The sequence below is a fragment of the Mytilus edulis genome, chromosome 5, assembly GCF_963676685.1.
Source record: "Mytilus edulis chromosome 5, xbMytEdul2.2, whole genome shotgun sequence".
Taxonomy (NCBI): Eukaryota; Metazoa; Mollusca; class Bivalvia; order Mytilida; family Mytilidae; genus Mytilus; species Mytilus edulis.
In genome coordinates this window covers 6930824-6951924 of record NC_092348.1, presented here as the reverse complement: position 1 = coordinate 6951924, position 21101 = coordinate 6930824, and the positions used below count along the sequence as shown (strand labels likewise).

General features: G+C 31.2%; 1 protein-coding gene across 3 annotated transcripts; it reads left to right on the top strand.

Annotated features, from left to right (window-relative positions):
* The first annotated feature begins 287 nt into the window (after positions 1 to 287).
* LOC139525373 (monocarboxylate transporter 14-like) lies at positions 288 to 18472 on the top strand. 3 transcript variants are annotated; one of them, XM_071320644.1, is made up of 7 exons: positions 288 to 463; positions 10068 to 10381; positions 11270 to 11413; positions 11787 to 12794; positions 13444 to 13719; positions 14069 to 14194; positions 14415 to 18472. In XM_071320644.1, exons 2-7 carry the CDS (start codon positions 10105 to 10107, stop codon positions 14603 to 14605), a joined length of 2022 nt encoding a protein of 673 aa, XP_071176745.1. In that variant the 5' UTR covers positions 288 to 463; positions 10068 to 10104; the 3' UTR covers positions 14606 to 18472. The 3 variants fall into 3 exon arrangements, with proteins under 3 accessions (XP_071176745.1, XP_071176747.1, XP_071176744.1); XM_071320646.1 differs by lacking the exon at positions 288 to 463 and adding an exon at positions 3754 to 4009; XM_071320643.1 differs by lacking the exon at positions 288 to 463 and adding an exon at positions 6526 to 8764 and having other exon boundaries at positions 8907 to 10381.
* Positions 18473 to 21101: the final 2629 nt, after the last annotated feature.

The following is a 21101-nucleotide window of genomic DNA, read 5'->3' as shown; positions in this document are numbered from 1 at the left end:
AATCTAGGTTGAGTTAAAGGTCAGGGTTTTTTTCCAATGGATGGGTTGTGTGTATGCTTGCTAAATACCGCTTATAAAAAGCATTCAAAGAAAAATTTGCAAAGTAAAAACACTTCAGTGCATTGTTTTAAATATTAACAAATGCCGAATTTAAAAGTTTTTTGCATTTGACAAATATCTGATTTTTGCAGAATTTTATTCTTTTTTCTTCGATATTGAGCTGTGCGATATAAATAGGCTAATATATTTCATTTTTATGACATCATATTCTGCCAGCCAATCATATTGCTCGTCTCAGCTAACTCCTCTTTTTGTATGCAAGGTGACCTCGCGATCAGCTGTTCGGTTTAGCGGTGTGTGTAGTTAAGAGACGGGAGATTTTATAAACGAAATGTTAGTTTTTCATGGACTAATATGTAAATTTTAAGGGAAATATAATCGTTAGAGAACCCTAAACATCAAGGTATGTGTTGTTAAATTATTTTTGTGTCTTAAAAGATTGTATCATTGATATTTTTCGTGATTTCTTTGTTTCATGTGGATCTACCGACATCAGCTGATTTGTAAACCGCAGATCGATACCGGCATAGAGTCTTTCTCTTTGTTAAAATCTGCTTCATATATCTATAGTTTATGTAATATTTTAATGCAATCGTGTTGATAAATGTTGTACTTATGTATATAGATATTTGTATTTAATTGTTACTTTGTAATTGTGGCAAAAATAACTACTTTATTTCAACACCGTAGGCGCTAATGCCGATGAGGCCCTCTCTGTGACAGGGGTAATTTCTAAATGTGTACTAGAAATATTACAAAGATGATTAATAAAAATAGTTAAATTTCTGATTGTTAACTGATTTTATTGTCCTAATTACCAACTGAGAAAAAAAATATCTGTCAAATCGGAATTTCCTATTTGTTGGAATAAATTAGGAATTTTCCAACATGTTCATTTTATATATTCATGAGCCTATTCAATATCTCACAATTCCACTCAAATAATCGTATTAGTTTAATCTATGTGTATCTATTGTGTGTACAGTAAGTGTAGAAGTCGTAAATATACATATTGTTATGAAGATAAAAACAAAAAAGTCGGCTTTTTAAAATTATTTTTGGTATATGGGACGAGCGTTAAACTCTTTTTAGATATTGCTTAGAAGACAGTAGTGCATTATGGGCACGGGCTTGCAAATAAAGGTTCTTGCAAGTGAAAATTTGAAGAAAAATGGATTGTCAATTTGACATTCTGTCAGACGTATTAAAATGAATTTAAGCTTTTCGACTATTAGGTGTAAACGTTTTAGGTACAGACTTGTGTGGTGATACGGACCAAATATTTTGACTACGATTCTTTAGAACCTGTAGTATATGCTTTTTGAAAGATACATTGAAAGAACATTGGACAAATGCACAGATCTAAAATTTGGCATGCACTTACTTTGTGCATATTTTATATTATCAGGAAATGAAAATGAGATTTAGAAGTGTCAATTTCGTAAGTTTTGGAAGCAAATAACGTTTACCTCTCAGTCTCATATCTCTGTAGTTAGGGGTATATTTGCTTCAACTTTCCAAAGAAAAAAAAAAAAAAAAAGAGAAAATTATTTGTCATTATATATATAGGCGCCCTTGACATTTTTAAGAAATTTGAAATATAGTCTTGCTAAGTTGAACAGTGATGGATTATGGTGAGGTTTGTGAACGTATGGCCCTCTCATTTCGATTGGATTATTTTTTTCGTTGCTAAAAATCATTAAAGATATTAATTTTGCTGATCATGCTCTGAGGATCATGCACCGCTACGATCGCCGGATATTTTGATCATTTCGGACACTTTAGCTCCAGGCCACCCAGCTAGAGCCGTACAAATGTAGATGTTCAAAAATCATTTAGTCTTTAAGAAAAAGATGAAGAAATTTATAATTGCGTTTTTCCTAGAAAAGTAATCAAGTTTAGACTTGAATATTATCATTTGCACAATGGTATGTAGTCCTTCACATAATTGTAGTTCTTTTTTTAGTGATCATTTCTCACCATTCGAGGATTTTTAACCTGAAATCTAGAAAATTGTCCATGTTGTAATTATGTTAAACACAACACACCTCTTCGACCTCTCAAGACCAGTGCAGTTTTCCTACGCATTAATGAAGGAAGATATTGGTCAGCAGAAAATTGGGTTTCCTTGACAATATTTTAAATCGGACATGATTAGAGTATTTGTTGTATTGATTTTTAGTAACTTTCCATTGCTGTCAATCTTAGCAATTAATCATCAAAAGAAACGCTGTTGGAGAAACAAAGCAAATGTTTACGATTGTATACAGAAGAAGATTAACGCTACGTTTGTGGACATTTTTTTTCTTACGAATTGTTACGGTTTCTTGTGGAATGTTTTAGATGCTTAGAATGTTAGTTTCGATAAAGGCAGTTATAATGATGTCTTCAGATGCTGACTTTGAGAGTGGTACCTGATCTCAACCTTTCCTCATTTCAAAAGCAAAAGAAAAGTTCCAATGCAAATGACTTTATGGTTGTTGTCTCTTTTACTCACTACCCATTTCCATTCTCGATTGAATTAACTGTTTGTGTATGATCTACTATTAGATCAAGTATTTTCACATTGTATGATGTTTTTGTATCTTGCCTGACAAGGGCCCATGATTGGTTTAATAAAATAATGTCTAATGTCTATATAAAAATAAGGAGATGTGTATTAATATACATGATATGTAACATGTCATTTATTGAATTTGAATTTTAAAGTGTTTTTGAATAGTGAAATATCGAGAGAAAAAAAGATGATTCGGCAAAATGTCTTCTTCCGTATGGATCAGATTGAGAATGAAACTAGAAAATTGCTTTTGGAAGGAAACCATAAAACCACGTCGAGCATTTCTCGTAAACTATAATAAATAATAATAAAAAAAATTATCCCTGTGATCAATTTGTCAAAGCAGTTCTCTCACTACTGTCGTTTAACTACTTTTACTAATATTGCTACGATACATTCCAACTTTATAGTTATCAATTACCTTGAAGTATCTGCATATTTGATATAGCTTTTGGTGAAGTACCTGACCATGTACCTCCACGGTGCCCCATCCTTTTCGAAGTTGTTTATCAAAAAAGTTAGATAAGCTTGCGGGTCAGGGTCAGACATACAGTTGACTTGTAATTTAGCTTTAGATAAAAAGTAATAAAAACGGATCCAATGACCAGTGAATCTCGACAAAGAATGCTTTTTAACTCAAAAGGGAGAAATCAAGTTTTTAAAAAATCCGAATTCAAGACAAATTCTAAAAATTGGAAGTCCATTAAACCTAACAAAATCAAACTAGCAATCAACCGAACAAAACATTTATGAAACTTTTTCGAAGTTAAAATATTTCAAATAACATTAATCGTATAGGATTTAATCTAATAGATGATAGTACATACTAGTATTAAAAATATTTTTTTTTAATTTCGTTTTCTCTTTTTTTATAATGAATTATTCCCATATTTTGTAATTACGAAAATAATTTGACTAAATTTTAAAGATGTGGAGTTAGAATAATGCAGTCCACATATACGGATGAAAAATTAACATATTAAGAAAACCTAGAAATGATATTTTGAAATGTCATTAAATCAATATTAACGTGAAAAAAAAATGAAATTTTAAATATAAATGGTTTAGTATTTCTATATTCTGGAACAATTTTCCCAATTGAAACCTCAGTTGTGTATTCCCTTTGTGATAACGTCAATGTGAAGGTTACTTTTACAGCTGTGAGTCACATACAGTAGAGAGCATGCGCAAATAATATATTGGTTGTAAAGTGAATTTCCGATAGAAAGGTACGCGTGGTTTTCATCTGAGACTACTATTATACTATTAATAAACCAATATATTCATCAAGAATTTGTATAGAAGGAATAAATATGAAAATAGATTTGAAATTGAATTCATTTTGTGAAGAAAATGTTGGTTTATAAATCTGGAATCTGTTGCCATACCTTGGTAAGTGATTGAATATGCATGTAATATCATCAAGACGAAAACTGGATTTAATTTAGACATTTTTAAGCTTTACAGTGAAATCAAGTTGTGAAACTAGGAATCTAGAATTCTCTTTTTCGTTTCTTTTTTTTCCCACTAAATATTTTGTGTCTTATTCAATATTTAAATCGTAAAACGGCCTCTGCTACTGAATCTGTTAACCCTAGTGTATAAAAGGGGATAACAATCTATATTTATAAGAGAATTGTATAAACCAAATATCGTACTACATATTCTTGCTGTGGAGGTTTATTTATTTAAAATAATATAAATAAATATGTTCAATTATATTCACCACTGTTGTGTTCTTCATGGAACCTGATAGACAGAGAATGAATTCGTATTTGTAAGACTCTGATGGTTCTCAACTATCTTTGAGATTCAGTTTAGTTTAAGATCGGAATCTTAGAAAATATTATTAATTGCACGATGGAATGATCTGAATCCATGATAAATCTTACAAATTCATTGTGAGTATTTTACAATAACCACAGGAGTTGTTTACCAGATATATTGTTTGACCTAGTTCGGTTCATTGTCGATAATGACCGTGAAACGGGTCAGGAAAGGGTTAGCGATGATGGCATGATTTCATCAAAACAACATGGGTTTTTAAAACATATCTGAGGAGAAAATAGTCATTGGTAGTTGTTTATATAATTGGTACGATATATTAATGTATGCGCCATGTTTTAATATTTTTTCCCAGTTAATAAACTATTGGAAAAGGAAATCCCAGTGATGTGTTATTTTTCATTACTGAACATGGTGCTCTAAATAAAGAAACCTCTGCCATTTACGATAAATACAAATAGGAAATCGGTTTAGGACTACAGCTGAAATAGCAAATCGGTTCAGGATTAAAGCTAATACTAGAAAACTCCACATTAATGAGAAAAGGGAATAAAATGCTCCACGACTGGCACGAGGGATCAGAATTTTATAGTTTGAATATTCCGCAGAGAAATGATTGTGTTTCCGATTCTATAGACTGAATATGATACTTGTAGGGCGAGGAACATATACACATTGAAGTCCAAGATCGTCCTAGAAATCAAATGACAAGATCACCGACCACTGAATTCTGCAAGCCGAGCTTCAAGCATGTATGATAAAAAAGGATTTGAAAAAAGACCTATAAAATAAGGAACTTTCAGTTTGCTCAAAATTGCCTTCGGCTGAATCTTTATAACTAACGACCTTAACAAAAAATAAATCGGGAGATGTAATGTGGTTATAAATTAAAATAGAATTCAATTACATAAATGGATGCAAAAAATCGGTTATTACCATCACGTGTATATGTTATTTAAAACTCAGAAGTAACAAAGGGGTTATTATTTTTAAGCGGATCAAACCATTACGAACCTACAATGCATTATCCTATGACGAGATTGATTTAGACGCAGATGATATAAACGGCGGTACATATCTGGGTTAATTGTTTCTTACTGTTGTAGTTAGGCTATTGACTTTGCAGGTAATTGTGAAGAATTACAGAAATTCCACAGGGGTATGATGTACTTTCAGGGGACTTGTAATCGATTCAGATTTGATGATCATTTGACAAGAACGGGTCCAGTAATTAGAGCGGCGTTATTGAGACGAATTTTTAATCCCGATTTTATGTTTTTTATGTTCTTTTTTTTTCTGTGGGAGGAATGGATGGATCACTTTGCTGCAGTCTGACAATAAAGCCTAACACGAAACTCGTTGAAAAATACATATTAATACATAACAAGAACTGTTCTCAAAACCTTAATCCATTGAATACTGAAGTCCAACTGTTTTGGCCTTTGTTGAAACCGTTATTTGTTTATTGGTTTTTAATTGGCTTTGAACTAGCTTATTCAGTAACTGCAGTACTCTAGTATCTGTGTTTTATGCTCTTTTTTTTTTGGTCCTTCGTAGGAGCACTCTATTGAACTTTTTGCTGTCCCATATATTAGGGGGAAAGTTTTGTGCTCAACATGTTTTTCGTGTATGGTTTTAAACTAATTTATGCCGTTAGTTTGCATTGTTTAAAATTTAGTTTCATGTCGGGGGTCTTTAACAGTTGACTTTACTGGTTAAGTGTTTTCTGTTATTGATGAAGGTCGTACGGTGACCCATACTTATATCCACTTTATTTGATCTCTGGTGGTTAGTAGTCTCATTGGCAATCGTACCACCTCTCTTTATTTCTACATTTGGTGTTTTGTGTCTTTTAAATAATTGGTATTGTTACGGGAAAAGATCAAAGCAAGACTTATCAATTGTTTTGATCATACAGGTCATATTTTATTTGAAAAACGATCATGCAAAATAAACGTTCAGCTATTGGTCAATTAAAATCCTAATTTATGAACCCACAAGATTTATTCCTGCACATACTAAAAGAATACAGATATGACAGTATTGATAAAACGATTGATTGTTTGTATTTTACACCAATGTAGCTCGAACAGGCCAACATCAGGGCTATGAAATGATATCTATAAAGTGGGATGTCGAAGCGGTTGTACTTGATACGACATACAAATCGACAGACAAGAAATTACGATAAGAACATGTCGAGCAATTCGTAACAAATATCTTACAAAGGAAAAGAACACAGCCTTTCATGTAAAATAAAGCTAAAGTTGTCGGTTTGGAGGGAATACTAATTAATACCAATCACTAGGCTCATCCATCTCAAGTTATTACGTGCGGGTCCAGGAATTAAAAAGGAGGAGGTTTTATGGCTGCCATCCGGGAAATGGGGAACTTTTTCAGTATAAGCATGATAATATTCGCCGAATTTGATGTGATTTAAAAATCCCGAAAAAGTTTTTTTTTTAGCCCCCTGGTCTTATCGAGGGATTCACCAATGTCCCAACTAATATGCCGAACAATTTCTTGGAGGGTTCAGTCTGAGAATACTACAACACATGTGTTATTAACACAACTTATAGTAGTCTCGGGTTCAGTGTAGAACTTTGACCGTCGACACGGATTTGTATTAAAATTGCTTTATCAGTCTGGTGTTGACGACATGAAATGACCGCCAGGTTTTGTTTAATTTAAAGATTATTTTGTGAAAACGACCGGTAAATGGCATGAAATTATCCAGAAAGCCAATTTATAACACTCGAGGCTAAATATTTTCAAATTCGGCTTTCTTGTTTGAAAGTTGACTGAACTTCGGTTGCTCAATAGGATTATATGTAGGACAAAGCTATTTTGTTTATACCATAGGCAGTCTTCATAGACAATTGTCAAACTTGAGAATTGTTATTTAGACTAATCCTGTATGGATTTTAAAATAAGTAATCTTGGGTTACTGAACTTGCTTGTAGAGTTGATACACAGCGGTTGCTGACGAGGGATATTTTAGTATCTTTACAAAACTTTGGTGAACCTTGTAATCATTTGAAATTTCTACATGTTTAACTTATCTTCATATATGTAAAATTTTATACGCTAATTTCGACTAAAACGGTATTTGTTATAGTAGTCTTAGATACTAAAACAAAGATACTCAGTCAAATTTGCTACCCTAATTATTGGTACATTCAGAGTATTATATTTCTGGTACATTATACATTTTTTTGTACTTGAATTTGATGTCTACATGTGTCGGGTTGTCAAAGTGACGTGGTACATACCAAATTCACTGAAGCTTCATTAGATTTTACGGTTTGCTGGAAAAGGCAGGTTCATAAAAGAAACTATTGTACATATATTGAACAAATGGCTCTGGTGTACTGAATGGAGTTCACTGCCAGGTCTATGGACGAAAGCATTGTGCACTGCTATTGTTATAAATCATATAGGACAAGGCTAAGATTTGACGATTGTGTATGAACTTGTATTCTGAACTTTTTTGTCTGTTGTCTTAAGTGTCAATTGTTATCTGTCGATCTTCATAAAAAAGCGCTGCCAATTAAACGTCAACCTTGACGTGTAATATACCTACTTTACCTGTGTCTCGTAGATCAATTTACATGAGTTTATTTACAGGTACAAGGGAATAACCGACCAATAAAAAATGATCATGCAGAAGGAGCGTGATCAGCAGAAATAAGAATATGATTGAAAATTATATTGACATATAACTTTAGCTTTAAATATTCATGGAACAATTGGCTATTCGTCAGATTTTGTTGTAATAAGCTACTTTTAATAATTCGACAACGTTTAATGACCGAGCTATATAACTAGTATTTTATTGTCATGTTGTTATGCAATCGCCTGATCTATGATCCAATTTAAAAACTGTTCTATAAATAAGACATCGTCAAATGGTTAGATGAAAATAAATGCTTACATATTCCCATTAAGGAAGTTATTCTAGAAATATCATTTTATAGAAATTTAGTATTTGTGGGACATGATAAAGAAAATCACAATATTTATAGTACAATAGTCCTAGGTAGGTGTGGAATAATTTTTTTGGTTAAACATTTCACAAAGTCAAATGGCACATTTAGTAGATGTATAATTTAATTGTTATAACAAAGTGTTAATTGAACTATACTGAAATCTTTGTGCTGAGAATCTTAGATTTTTCAAAGTCATAATAAACACATAAAGTTAAAGTTAAAATAACATATGATTTCTTGTTTCTTGTAAAAATATACATTTTGAACATTTAGTGAACTTAAATTTATATTTAAATCTGACTTAACAAAGTATTACATATGAGTTTATTTTTGTGTTAAAAACCATTAAGAGTCAAATTATATTCAACTTTAAGTTAAAGTTAAAATAACATATGATTTCTTGTTTCTTGTAAAAATATACATTTTGAACATTTAGTGAACTTAAATTTATATTTAAATCTGACTTAACAAAGTATTACATATGAGTTTATTTATGTGTTAAAAACCATTAAGAGTTTTTATTGGCTAACTTCTTAAAAGTTTTTAGAAGGTGGAAGACCTGGATGCTTCATACTTTGTATATGGATGCCTCATGTTACAAAGTTTCCGTCAGTCACATGTCCAATGTCCTTGACCTCATTTTCATGGTTCAGTGACTACTTGAAAAAAAAGTTAAGATTTTTTGTAATGTTAAATCAGTCTCTCTTATTATAAGTAATAGGATAACTATAGTTGGTATGTGTGTACCTTGCAAGGTCATCATGCCTGTCATACAGTTTTCACTTGGCCTCGACCTCATTTCATGGATCAGTGAACAAGGTTAAGTTTTGGTGGTCATCCGTATCTCGGATACTATAAGCAAAAGGTCTAGTATATTCAGTGTATGGAAGCACTGTAAGGTGTACATGTCCAACTGGCAGGTGTCATCTGACCTTGACCTCATTTTTATGGTTCAGTGGTTATAGTTAAGTTTTTGTGTTTTGGTCTGTTTTTCTCTTACTGTATGCAATAGGTCTACTATAATTGGTGTATAGAATGATTGTAAGGTGTACATGTCTAGCTGGCAGGTGTCATCTGACCTTGACCTCATTTTCATGGTTCAGTGGTCAAAGTTAAGATTTTGAGTTTTGGTCTTTTTTTCTAATACTATATACAATAGGTCAACTTTATTTGGTGTATGGAAATATTTTATAATCTATATATCAGTTGCGCAAGTTTTATTTGACCTTGACCTCATTTTCACAGTTCTTTGTTCAGTGTTTTAAGTTTTTGTGTTTTGGTCTGTTTTCTTAAACTATAAGCAATAGATCACCTGTATTTGTTGTATGGAACATTTTGCCTGCCTGGCATGGCTCATCTAACCTTGACCTATTTTTCATGGTTCATTGGTCAATGTTTAGTTTTCTTGGTTAATGTTAGGTTTATGTGACAATATAAACATAATATCAACGATAAGTAAAGAAGGCGAGACATTTCAGTGTGTGCACTCTTGTTTCTGGAGGATAGAGTGTGGTTATTACTGGAGGCCGAGGGTTAATACATTAATCCCACATGTTTAATCAACATGTACAGAGTATACTTCATTTATAACATAAGTAATCATTGCTACTTTTTCAGCAGTTTTTAAGTAGAATAAGAGAAGTGTAGTATAGATTCTTCTCTTTTTATATTTTCAGGGTATACCATGTAATTTGGAAAAAGTAAAAGGGCTCTATGACCCTTTCTGTCAATATGGGTGGATCTAAATTTGATGATATAAGTGAAAAAGATGTTGAGATTGAACCAGAACCAGAGCCAAGGAATTCACGGTGTCCTGATGGAGGATGGGGCTGGGTTATTGTCCTGGCCGCCTTTTGTGCCAATGTGGTCGTGGACGGCATCTGCTTTACAGCAGGAATGTACCATAAAGAATGGATGAGTTTCTTCAATGTCCATCATGTGTCGGTGTCCATGGTGACCTCACTGTTGGTTGGATGCTACTTACTGGCTGGTAAGGACTAAATACAGTGAAACCTGTTTTAAGAGACCACTTAAGGGAGAGCAAAAAAGTGGTCTCCTAAGACAGGTGATCTTTTAATACAGGTTCAATCTACGTGAAATGTACTACAGAGGGATCTAAAATTAATGGTCTTATAACACAGGTTTTTGCTTAAAGCAGGTTTTACTGTATAATATTAGAGTTCTCTGAATTTCCCTTGTAGCTATTTCACAACACTTTACTAAATCATGAATGGCTCATTCCTATCGCAATAAAACAACTACCACTAAATCATGAATGGCTCATTCCTATCGCAATAAAACAACTACTACTAAATCATGAATGGCTCATTCCTATCGCAACAAAACAACTACCACTAAATCATGAATGGCTCATTCCTATCGCAATAAAACAACTACCACTAAATCATGAATGGCTCATTCCTATCGCAATAAAACAACTACTACTAAATCATGAATGGCTCATTCCTATCGCAATAAAACAACTACTACTAAATCATGAATGGCTCATTCCTATCGCAATAAAACAACTACCACTATATCATGAATGGCTCATTCTAATCGCAATAAAACAATTACCTACTAAATCATGAATTGCTCATTCCAATCGCAATAAAACAATTACCGGTACATTTACATTAAACACATTATGACATTTATAAATTTCTATATAATTGAGAAAAATAGAAATTTACTAAGGTTTTTATAAATTCATGAAAACTACTGGTCCAGTCTTGTAGTTTCCAAGCTGATAATAAAAGATAGCCTTCCATTACATTATAGTTATTTAGACTAGAACATTTACCTGCGAATGATAGAAACTAAACAGTAAGATATAAAATGTTGAAATATAATGATAGATATGAATTTGTATTTGTAGGTCCAGTAGCTGGAGTTTTAGCCAACAGATTTGGTTGTCGGAAAGTTGTCATGGGAGGGACATTGATCTCAGTGATTGGTTTGTTAATCAGTACTGTGTCACCAAATGTTGAAGTTCTTATCATTACATTTGGTATCATTACAGGTAAATAAATATTTTAACTACCGGTATTTATTTTCAAGTACCATGAAATTTTTACGCCCCCCCCCCCCCCCCCTACTTCAAATCAAAAATATTTAAACAAAGTATTCAAACAAACTATATTCAAGCTTGTCCTATTCAGCAAATCAATTATAAATCAATTAGTTGTCCTGAACATGCATGAAATATTAGCCACTGGACATTAAGCAATCAACATAAATTATACTCAAGTAGAGATTGACATTTTACATTACAATAAATTTTAAATGTTTACAGTATTAGTATGGATTATAATATATTCCTAGTATTTATCAATTTAGTATTTACCAATCCATGATACAATTATTTTGTACTAATTGATATTGAATCATTTCAGGTATTGGTTTTGGACTGATCTATTTACCATCCATAGTCATTATTGGTTATTGGTTTGAGAAGAAGAGAGCTTTTGCCACAGGAATGGCACTGTGTGGCTCTGGTATTGGCACATTATTGTTCAGTAGTTTCAATAAGTATATATTTGATGAGTATGACATAAAAAATGGCACCGTTATATTAGCTGGTGTTGTTCTTCAATGTGCAGTCTGTGGTGCTTGTTATAGACCTTTATATAAGGCTAAAAGGACTCCAAGAATGAAACGGGGAATAGTCCAACAAGGACTCATTATGAAAGCTTTGATTGCAGAGAAAGAACGACAAAGAACTATTTCAAATGGATCTCTTGACAATTGCATAATTACTAGGGATAATCGTTTGATTAAGATTGACAAAATTGAAATAGACAAGATGAACAAAAGTAATTCGTATATAAACAGACTGAAAGAACATTTAGGATTCAGTTCCCGATCACTTAATAAAATAATCCCTGGTATTGTACGAGATAAATTCATATTTGACTCTAAACCTCAGACTCCAGTACAGGAGAAAAAGGAATTCCCTCGAAGGAAACGGGATTATGAACGCAGACGGGACAGTGGATGTGGGAGTTTATGTGACTCTCCTCAATCAGGAAATAACCTACCTCAGGAAGACCCATGGGAAAAATTGTGTAGAGACGACTCTGTCAAATTCCCTAATGAAAAAGACATTAAGGAAAATGGAAGTTTGCTAGTTCCAGTTAAAAGGAATGGAAGTTTTGGACCTCAGGATAGTTTCCGTCCCTTGGATTCTAATCATTTGACTCCGCCAACAACAATCATTGGTACTAGCCTTATGTCAGCAATGACAGGATCTGAGTACGATGCTAGTGTCCGGACACTGATGATGGAGTATGAACACCCTATACCCGAATGGATAAGGAGCATTTCTCATATGTTGGACTTGAGTTTGTTAAAAGATAAAACCTTTATCCTTTACGCAAGTGCCAGCTTCTTGAACATGTTGGGTAAGTGTTTTATATACGTCATGGCAATTTATTATAATTCAGAGTAACAGCTTATAGTGTGACATAGAAAACCTGTTTCAATATGTGTCCAGATTTTGTAATTATTCAGTGTATAAAGTGTATTTAATCAACAAAACATGTTTTTACTTTTGCACATGTGAAAAAAATATTTCTGTCAAAGTGCAAGTTTAGTAAACAACTATGTTTCTTCCCACATGTGTAATTAATTGAAGTGTACCTTTGGTAAACAACTATGTTTCTTCCCACATGTGTATTTAATTGAAGTGTAAGATTAGTACACAATATTTCTGTGGACATGTAGTTATTTGGTGTAACATCAGTTCACTTGTACAACACTGTTTTTCGGAGGACAAAAGCTTGTGTAATCTACGTACTGACAATTCTTGGATCATCTTCAAGTTGTATCTAGAAGAACGCAGTAATTACTACATGTACTAAATGTTCTTGATGAAAACATGATGTATGATGCATTTTTGTGAGTTTTATTTCTGTATTGTTTGTATAATAGTTACATAATTACATGTCATTGTTCTAGTTGGTGATTTTTTTAGCTCTGGAGAACTTTTGTTATTAGAAGATATACATGTATATGAGAACAAATGTATGTAATTTTTTTTATTCTTTTCAGGTTTCTTTATACCTTTCTTCTTCTTGCAAGACTTGATAGAATCCTTAAACTTAATGGACCACAAAGATCCTGTTCCGATTGTGTTCTCAGTGATTGGGCTTTCAAATGCTATTGGTAGGGTACTTGCCGGTTGGATAGCAGATCGACCTTGGGCGAATGTGGTGTTTTTGAATAATGCTTCCTTGGTGCTGGCTGGAGTGATGACAATTATTTGGCCATTTTGTACAAGTGTAACCCACTTGTCTTTAGTTGCTGTTGGATTTGGCTCTTGTACAGGTAGGTTCAATTGATGGAACAGACTCTTGCCAAAAAATTAGATTACTTTAGCACTTTTAGCTATTTAGAAATGTTTGTGCAGAAATAATATGTTTTAAGATACCTTTTAACATTACATTTTATTCAAGAATGTATTCTGCAAATGAACTTGGTTTTACAAATCGTTAATTTCCTTGTCATTTATACCGATAAAATATTAAAAGAAAATTTTTATATTAGATGAAAAAATTGGATTTATACTGATAAAATATCAAAAGAAAAATTTGTTTCAATTAAATAAAAAAATATCTATGCATTTTTCCATACATTTCATTATATCTGGATACTGACTGGAATCATATTTTTTCAGCTGCTTTCTTGGCATTAAGATCTATAGTTGTGGTAGAGCTGTTTGGATTACACAGACTGACAAGTACTTTCGGTTTGCTGATACTCTTTCAAGGTGTAGCTTCAGTAATCGGCTCTCCTTTAGCAGGTAAAATACATTTTATACATTAATCAGGCAGGAATGACAATTATCAGAGCAAACAACTCATAAATATGGAAATACTAAATTGGATTCTATAAATAGACCTTGATGTATATTTTATGAAGTAATTTTCACACCTGAATGATAAATTTGTACATTTAAAATCTATTCCATTTCTGCATTGATTTTATTGTAAATACATGTAAAGTATAATTTATTATTACAGGTTGGATCATTGATTCGACGGGCAGTGTGAATGCTGTTTATTATATGGCCGGAGCATGTTTAGCCACGGCTGGAGTGCTAGGTTGTCCACTGAGGAGGAAGAATAACAACAATGACGTGGAGATCCAAAACAGTTGTTACACAAGCCAACATCTGGACATTGAAACGGTCAAGATTGAAACAAAAATGTAACTTGACATTTATTTTCGGCAGGGAAACGTTTCACTTGGTGCTGCTGGAGTTTGTTTGACATTGAATGACATTGAATGAAACTGGTTCTCTGTCTGACATTGAATGAAATTGATGAACTGGTTCTCTATCTGACATTGAATGAAACTGAAGAACTGGTTCTCTGCGTTCAGTCTCAAAACATTTAATTGACTACATTTCAGACTTGGAAATAAATACATTTGTTACATCATATTTAAATGCCTTTGTGTTACGTGTTAAGGCTTTTGTTGTACAGCTTTGTTATGTAGAAAAATTGTTTGTTTATGATAATATTAAATATTGTTGCAATTGGAAGAACAAGGTTTGAACCAGAGATTAAGGTTAAATGTTTATCTTATTTTCTGATATCCAAGGGCTACTTACTTTATTAAATACAATGATGTAAGAATATTGTCATAGAATATATAACACGGGTTTACTTACACATCAGCAATTTCCTCGATTAGTGTTCAAAATTTAATAAACTTGGATATGAGAAATATAACAGAATAAACAATGACCTTATTTGGTATGATTTTTAGGTACAATGATTTTGATTGAACGTTAAAAAATGAATGACATTTATTTTGTACTAAAGAAATTGTTAAAACAACTGTGGAAAATGTACGATAAGAAATGTACAAAGTTAATGAGAGACGGAATGAGAATGTAGAAAGTGGTTTATTGGTGACATTTCTTCATTTAATCTGAAAAATGCTTATATGTTGTCTGTATGTTGTTTAGCTTAGGTATTTTCATTACTTATTCTAACATATAAACAAAGATTTCATGTTGTATAGAGATGATTTACTATATAATTCATTTTTATAATGACAGCATAAAGCTAAAGAATATTTTTGTTTCCTAAATTTTGCAAACTTTGTGGAATCATGTGAAAAATATTGTTGTTAAGGTTTTGAAGAAAATTTTAAATTAATTTGAAGTTTTAGTCTATTTGTTAATTGATATAATTTTTATTGAAAAATTTGTTGCACATTTTTTATAATGATCAGGAATCATCTTTATAGAAATTTTAAAAACTTCAACAAAAAAATAATTTATTACAGAGACTTGAAGGTTTTTATAATTTATTTCCTATTTGCCTCTTTTTTTATTTCTTAGCATAGTATATAGTTTTCTTACTGAAAATGACTTTTTAAGTGCTATATGTTTATATATTAACTTTTTATGTATATTTTTGAATGTGTATACATGTGCTGTGTAGTGATAATTTTTAGTTAAGTGTATGAGGTATATTGTTTTACACCTGTTTTAACTTGTGCGTGTAGTACAGGTAAAAATACTCCTTCATTAGTAATGTTTTTTCACAACTGCCTATGTATGAAAGCAATTGGAGTTATTTGTGATAAGAATTTTTTGTTTTGTTTTTCGAGTTTATGTCGCATAAGAAAAGGTAGTATTTTGTCAACTTAAAGATAATATTGCGTAGGAAAGAAGTGAGTGACAGGAATTCTTAAAATTATATGAAATAATTAATTTAAACTTAAAAACTTGATATTACAAATATTCATCTTGGAAATTAAAACATAACTATTTAATTCTTTAGACTTCACTAACACCTTCATACATCAAAGTATTTATCTTAATTTTTTTTGTCAGTATTATGAAAATTAGGGCATGTTGTGTTGATGTAAATAGGATATATAAGTTTATAATTGTGTACTTTATTCTAATAGTGCTTAGTTGCAAAATATTTGCTTGAAAAGCAACTTTAAACTTGTGATGAATTCAACTTACTTATAACACAAGATCGTTATTACTGAATTTAATAAATTCTACTATTAAGATATAAGAATGATTTGTGTAAGTGTTACAAAATCAAATCCTAATAAATCTGCCAAAAATTGATCAAAACATGTAACCAACTGTGTGTTTTTGTTTGGGATATTGCTGGCCAGTTTTATTGGGTACAAAGGCCAGTTTGAGCATATTCAACATTTATCATTTTCTATTTAGATTAGGAGAAATATAAAAATGAAATGACTTTATAGGCAGAAGGATTGTTATGATAGATAGATAGATAGATACAAAATTTAAGACACTGAACAAAGGGGAAAAAACTGTCCTAACCCCAATAAAGGGAGACAAATCTTATCATAACTTTCAATCTGCTCTAAAAGCCTTGTGATTATAGATCTGTTTTACATTGTCATATTTGTGATTAAATCGCAAAGGACATAATTGGTGCAATAGAGAAGTTTTTCAATGAAGTAAGAAAAGAAAATCCAAGATTTTCACCATAAATAAAGTAAACTGACGTCTCGTCAGGTGGTGTGTAGGTAATGTAAAACAGATATATTTACGAGTGAAACTTGTGTATATATATATATATGTATGGAATATTGAACTCGCAGTTTTGCTCTACGTTTGTTTTCAATCTGTATATCTGTTTATGCTTTGAAATTCACCTTCTTCTTTCGAGATATCTGTACAGCAAAGTTGCGAGTTAAGGATTGGATGGGCTTGATTCTATTTTATGAAATATATGTAATATATGATATAGTTATCAAATTTTTTTAAATTCTAAGTGACTTCATATGTTTTGTTCACTTGAATTTGCTATTTTAAGGGGTCATTACAAAAGTTTTTATGTAAGGATTTTGGGCAGTCTGGGAGGAAATTATCTGCCCATGTTTTATATATTGCCAGTGCTTAATATCAGATCAGTGTGACAAACAGGGTAATGCAATACTTATAAATGTCGCTTATTGAAAGTAAATGAGGAGTGTGGTCCTGTAGTATAAATAATGAATGAAATAATATAAAAACTTTCAAGTACACATACAAAACACTTGAAGGATTTTCCAATTTTTTAGATGAACAAAATGTATGATCATTTTTGAAATGACCTCTTATAAAGTTGAAAAAAAAACTGCTGTGTACTTTACTGAAGTGAATTGTATGGGAAGAAAGTTGTGTGTGTTGTGAAGTTAAAAAAAAGAGAAAAAAAAGATGCAGGGATATTAAAGGAGTTATATATATATATTTTTTGAATTGTCAAATGAAGTTAATTTCTTAAACAATATATAGGGCATTTTTAAAAATTTCATGTTTTTCATTATTAAACAAAAAGAAATTCATGTTTATATGTAAAAAGACATTGTCACTGTTTAGCAGATGGATGGTTTATATTTTGGATGTGATATTTGCCAAGCAGTGATAATGTTAATAATGTGTTGTTCCATTTCAATATGATCTCATACATTTTCATCATTTTAAAATGTGGCAATACTATGTCATGTGACTGTGTCAGCTGACTTGTCTAATAATATCTAATGTTAGGTATGAACACTTGCTTTTCAGTTCTATTTAGTTGACAATTTGAAATCTTGATGAAATTCACAAGCTTAATTGAACTTATTTATGTATTAAATGAATGTATTTCAAATTTTATTATTAATGTGAAAAGATGATTTTGAAGAATGAAAAAATTAAATCACAGACAATTTTCATTGTATAAAATCTACAAAAAGGAATTTCGTTGGGAGGGAGGGAGGGGGGGGGGGGGTCAAGGAATTTTAAAAATCTATTGTTTTAATAATTGGGATTTCTGAAAAATGCACAATCTACACAAATATTACCAAAAAGGGCATAGAAATGAAACTGAGATGATTATTTTTTCCACTATTGATGAGTTTGCACGAATATGTAAAATTTGATTGGTATGAAGCAATGATTGGATTATCTGATAAAATAAATTTTAACTCTTATCACACATATTTGAAAAAAAAATCAGTTGTTGTGTTAAATAAATGTGTTAATGATCAGATCAAGTTAAGTCTTGTACATTGTTATTGCCATAAGAAAAATAAAACTTGGAAAAATCCATTCTGTTTGTTGTTTTTATTTACTGTTGTACCAGTCAGTGCAACCATTGTCCATTTGAGTCATCAAGTACCGGTGCAATCAAAGTACTGAAAATATGACTAGTTAAAAACCTGCACTTAATGTGGAAGTATAATACAAAGGATTCTAAAAAAGCTATATGACATACCATTTAAGTTCTTACAAAGAGGAACTTTACAATAAAAAGCTATATGACATACCATTTAAGTTCTTACAAAGAGGAACTTTACAATAAAAAGCTATATGACATACCATTTAAGTTCTTACAAAGAGGAACTTTACAATAAAAAGCTATATGACATACCATTTAAGTTCTTACAAAGAGGAACTTTACAATAAAAAGCTATATGACATACCATTTAAGTTCTTACAAAGAGGAACTTTACAATAAAAAAAATATCAGTCCAAACTGCAGTGCACTTTTACTTTTTTAACTGTAGTAGAAAAAAATTGTTAAGCTCTCTGAGAGGAAAATTCAGATGCAGGATGAATATTGTAATGTGGTTGAAGAAAATCTTTTATTGCCTATAATTTTAATGCAAGTAAAAATATAAAGAAAGATAATTCATTGATTAAAAATCCAAAATTACAGGATTGTTTTCAAATTTACAAAGGACATAATCACACCCAAACACATGTCTATTTTAATTTTTCTATATATATGTATCTTTAGTTACATAGTGTGCTAATAACCTAGTATAAAATGTATGAAGTCAGCAAATCCCATATAGGGTGAGAAGAAGTTTGAATCCCCATATGGAATAAGCTGACACCAAATATATCGTATTAGGTCACTAGCACATTGTGTAACACATTTACCTTACTGACTATCTTAACTTATTTAGACTAGTGGCATTTGATTCATCATTTACAAGACTATACAACACTAGCTTTACAGAGTTTTGACAGAATTCAAAAATATATAGATAAAAAATAAAACACCAACAATGTGCAATACATACAGAAACTTCGGCGTTTATATGTGAAAGTCTTAGTTTGACTATATGTCTCTGGTTTGACATGTGCAAGCAAATTTAAAGTTTAATTAAAATGTATTTGCTAAACAGTTATGGATAGGTAAAAACCGTGATAAAATTTCATATTTTAAGACATGGAAATTCATTGATTAGCACTTAGAAATTAGACTTCAGAGTTGGGGCCACTTTAAAAATGAGAAATCAATACTTGAATGCATATGTGATATACTTAAAAAAAAAACTAAAAATACGAGAAAATCTCTTATATGTTCACAATATTTTTAGGTTTGATGACATATAAAGTGATAACTCCTTGGATCTTGATCATCCCATTATTTTGATTATGAATATCTAGTGATAGGTCAAGGTAGTCCACTTCATGTTGCTTCCCATGGGAACAATATATATCTAATTTACATGTTCCTGGTAACAGTGGGTTTTTTTAAGAAAACAATTCTTCAGAAACTAATTGAACAATTTTGTTTGGTATATATAGAAATGTAGGTTAAATAAAAACATGCAGATATAATAATAATAAAACGAAATTCCAATTCCCAGCATTTGATTTCAATTTAAACAACTCAACTTAAATATATGAAGTCTTGCATTTTCGTTTTTATCTTAATTTTAATACAATTGTTCCTCCGGAAAAGATACAGAATTGAGAAAAGCATATAAATTTTTTTATCTATAAGTTGCTGCTCTATATAGATTTCAGCAAGGCTTTTATTATAAAATTAGGTCGTGCCAAACCAGGATCGTCTATATAACTAGCTTATTAATATCTGAAGTATACGTCCTTGTTCCAAATAAAGGACAGACCACAGTTATATTAAGTTGATTTAAATGTTATCCACTTTAATTTAGAACGATTATTTACATATAGATTAAACATCAAGTTGTTCATCACGGAAGATAAACTATAAAGTTATATCTACAATTAAAACTAATAATTCCAATGCAAATAATAATGTTCTTTGCTTTATCATTTGTGTTTTTCTTCAAAATGAAATCTTTTCAACTCAAACAAATACCGTTACATTTTAGGCACAATTGTTTGTGTTGTACCCCAACTAAAGTCTCGAATAAAAACATTGTGCCAAAAACAGAAAGAATGACGAATTATTTAACATTTATTGCTAGATTTTCTTCAAATCTATTTTCTGGAGTATCAAACCTTTTTAAATCCTCTAAGTCATTAAGGAAAATGGAAACATTAAAACGAGGACAGATGTTCACCTTGTTAAACATCTTTACATTACTAGTAGAATAATAATCCTTTAATAGTGTTAAATATAATAATATAGTAAAAGTGGAGGAACGAATTTACCAATTTTACAAGGTTAAAAAAACACAGATATATTTGTGAAATTGTAAATACAGAAAAATGATTAACATGGCAAGATATATAAATATGTCTGCATTTACGAAATTTGCCATTCGCTTCTCTTAATGTAAGTTGCTTTACATTATGACTTTTCATACGACCGTGTTTGCGGTCGTATATTGGTATCACGTCGTCGTCGGCGGCGTCGTCGTCGTCGTGGGTCATCAGCGTCGTCTGAAGACGGATGGTTTCCGGATAATATCTTTAGTATAAGTAAATAGAAATCAATAAAATGTTAACACAAGCA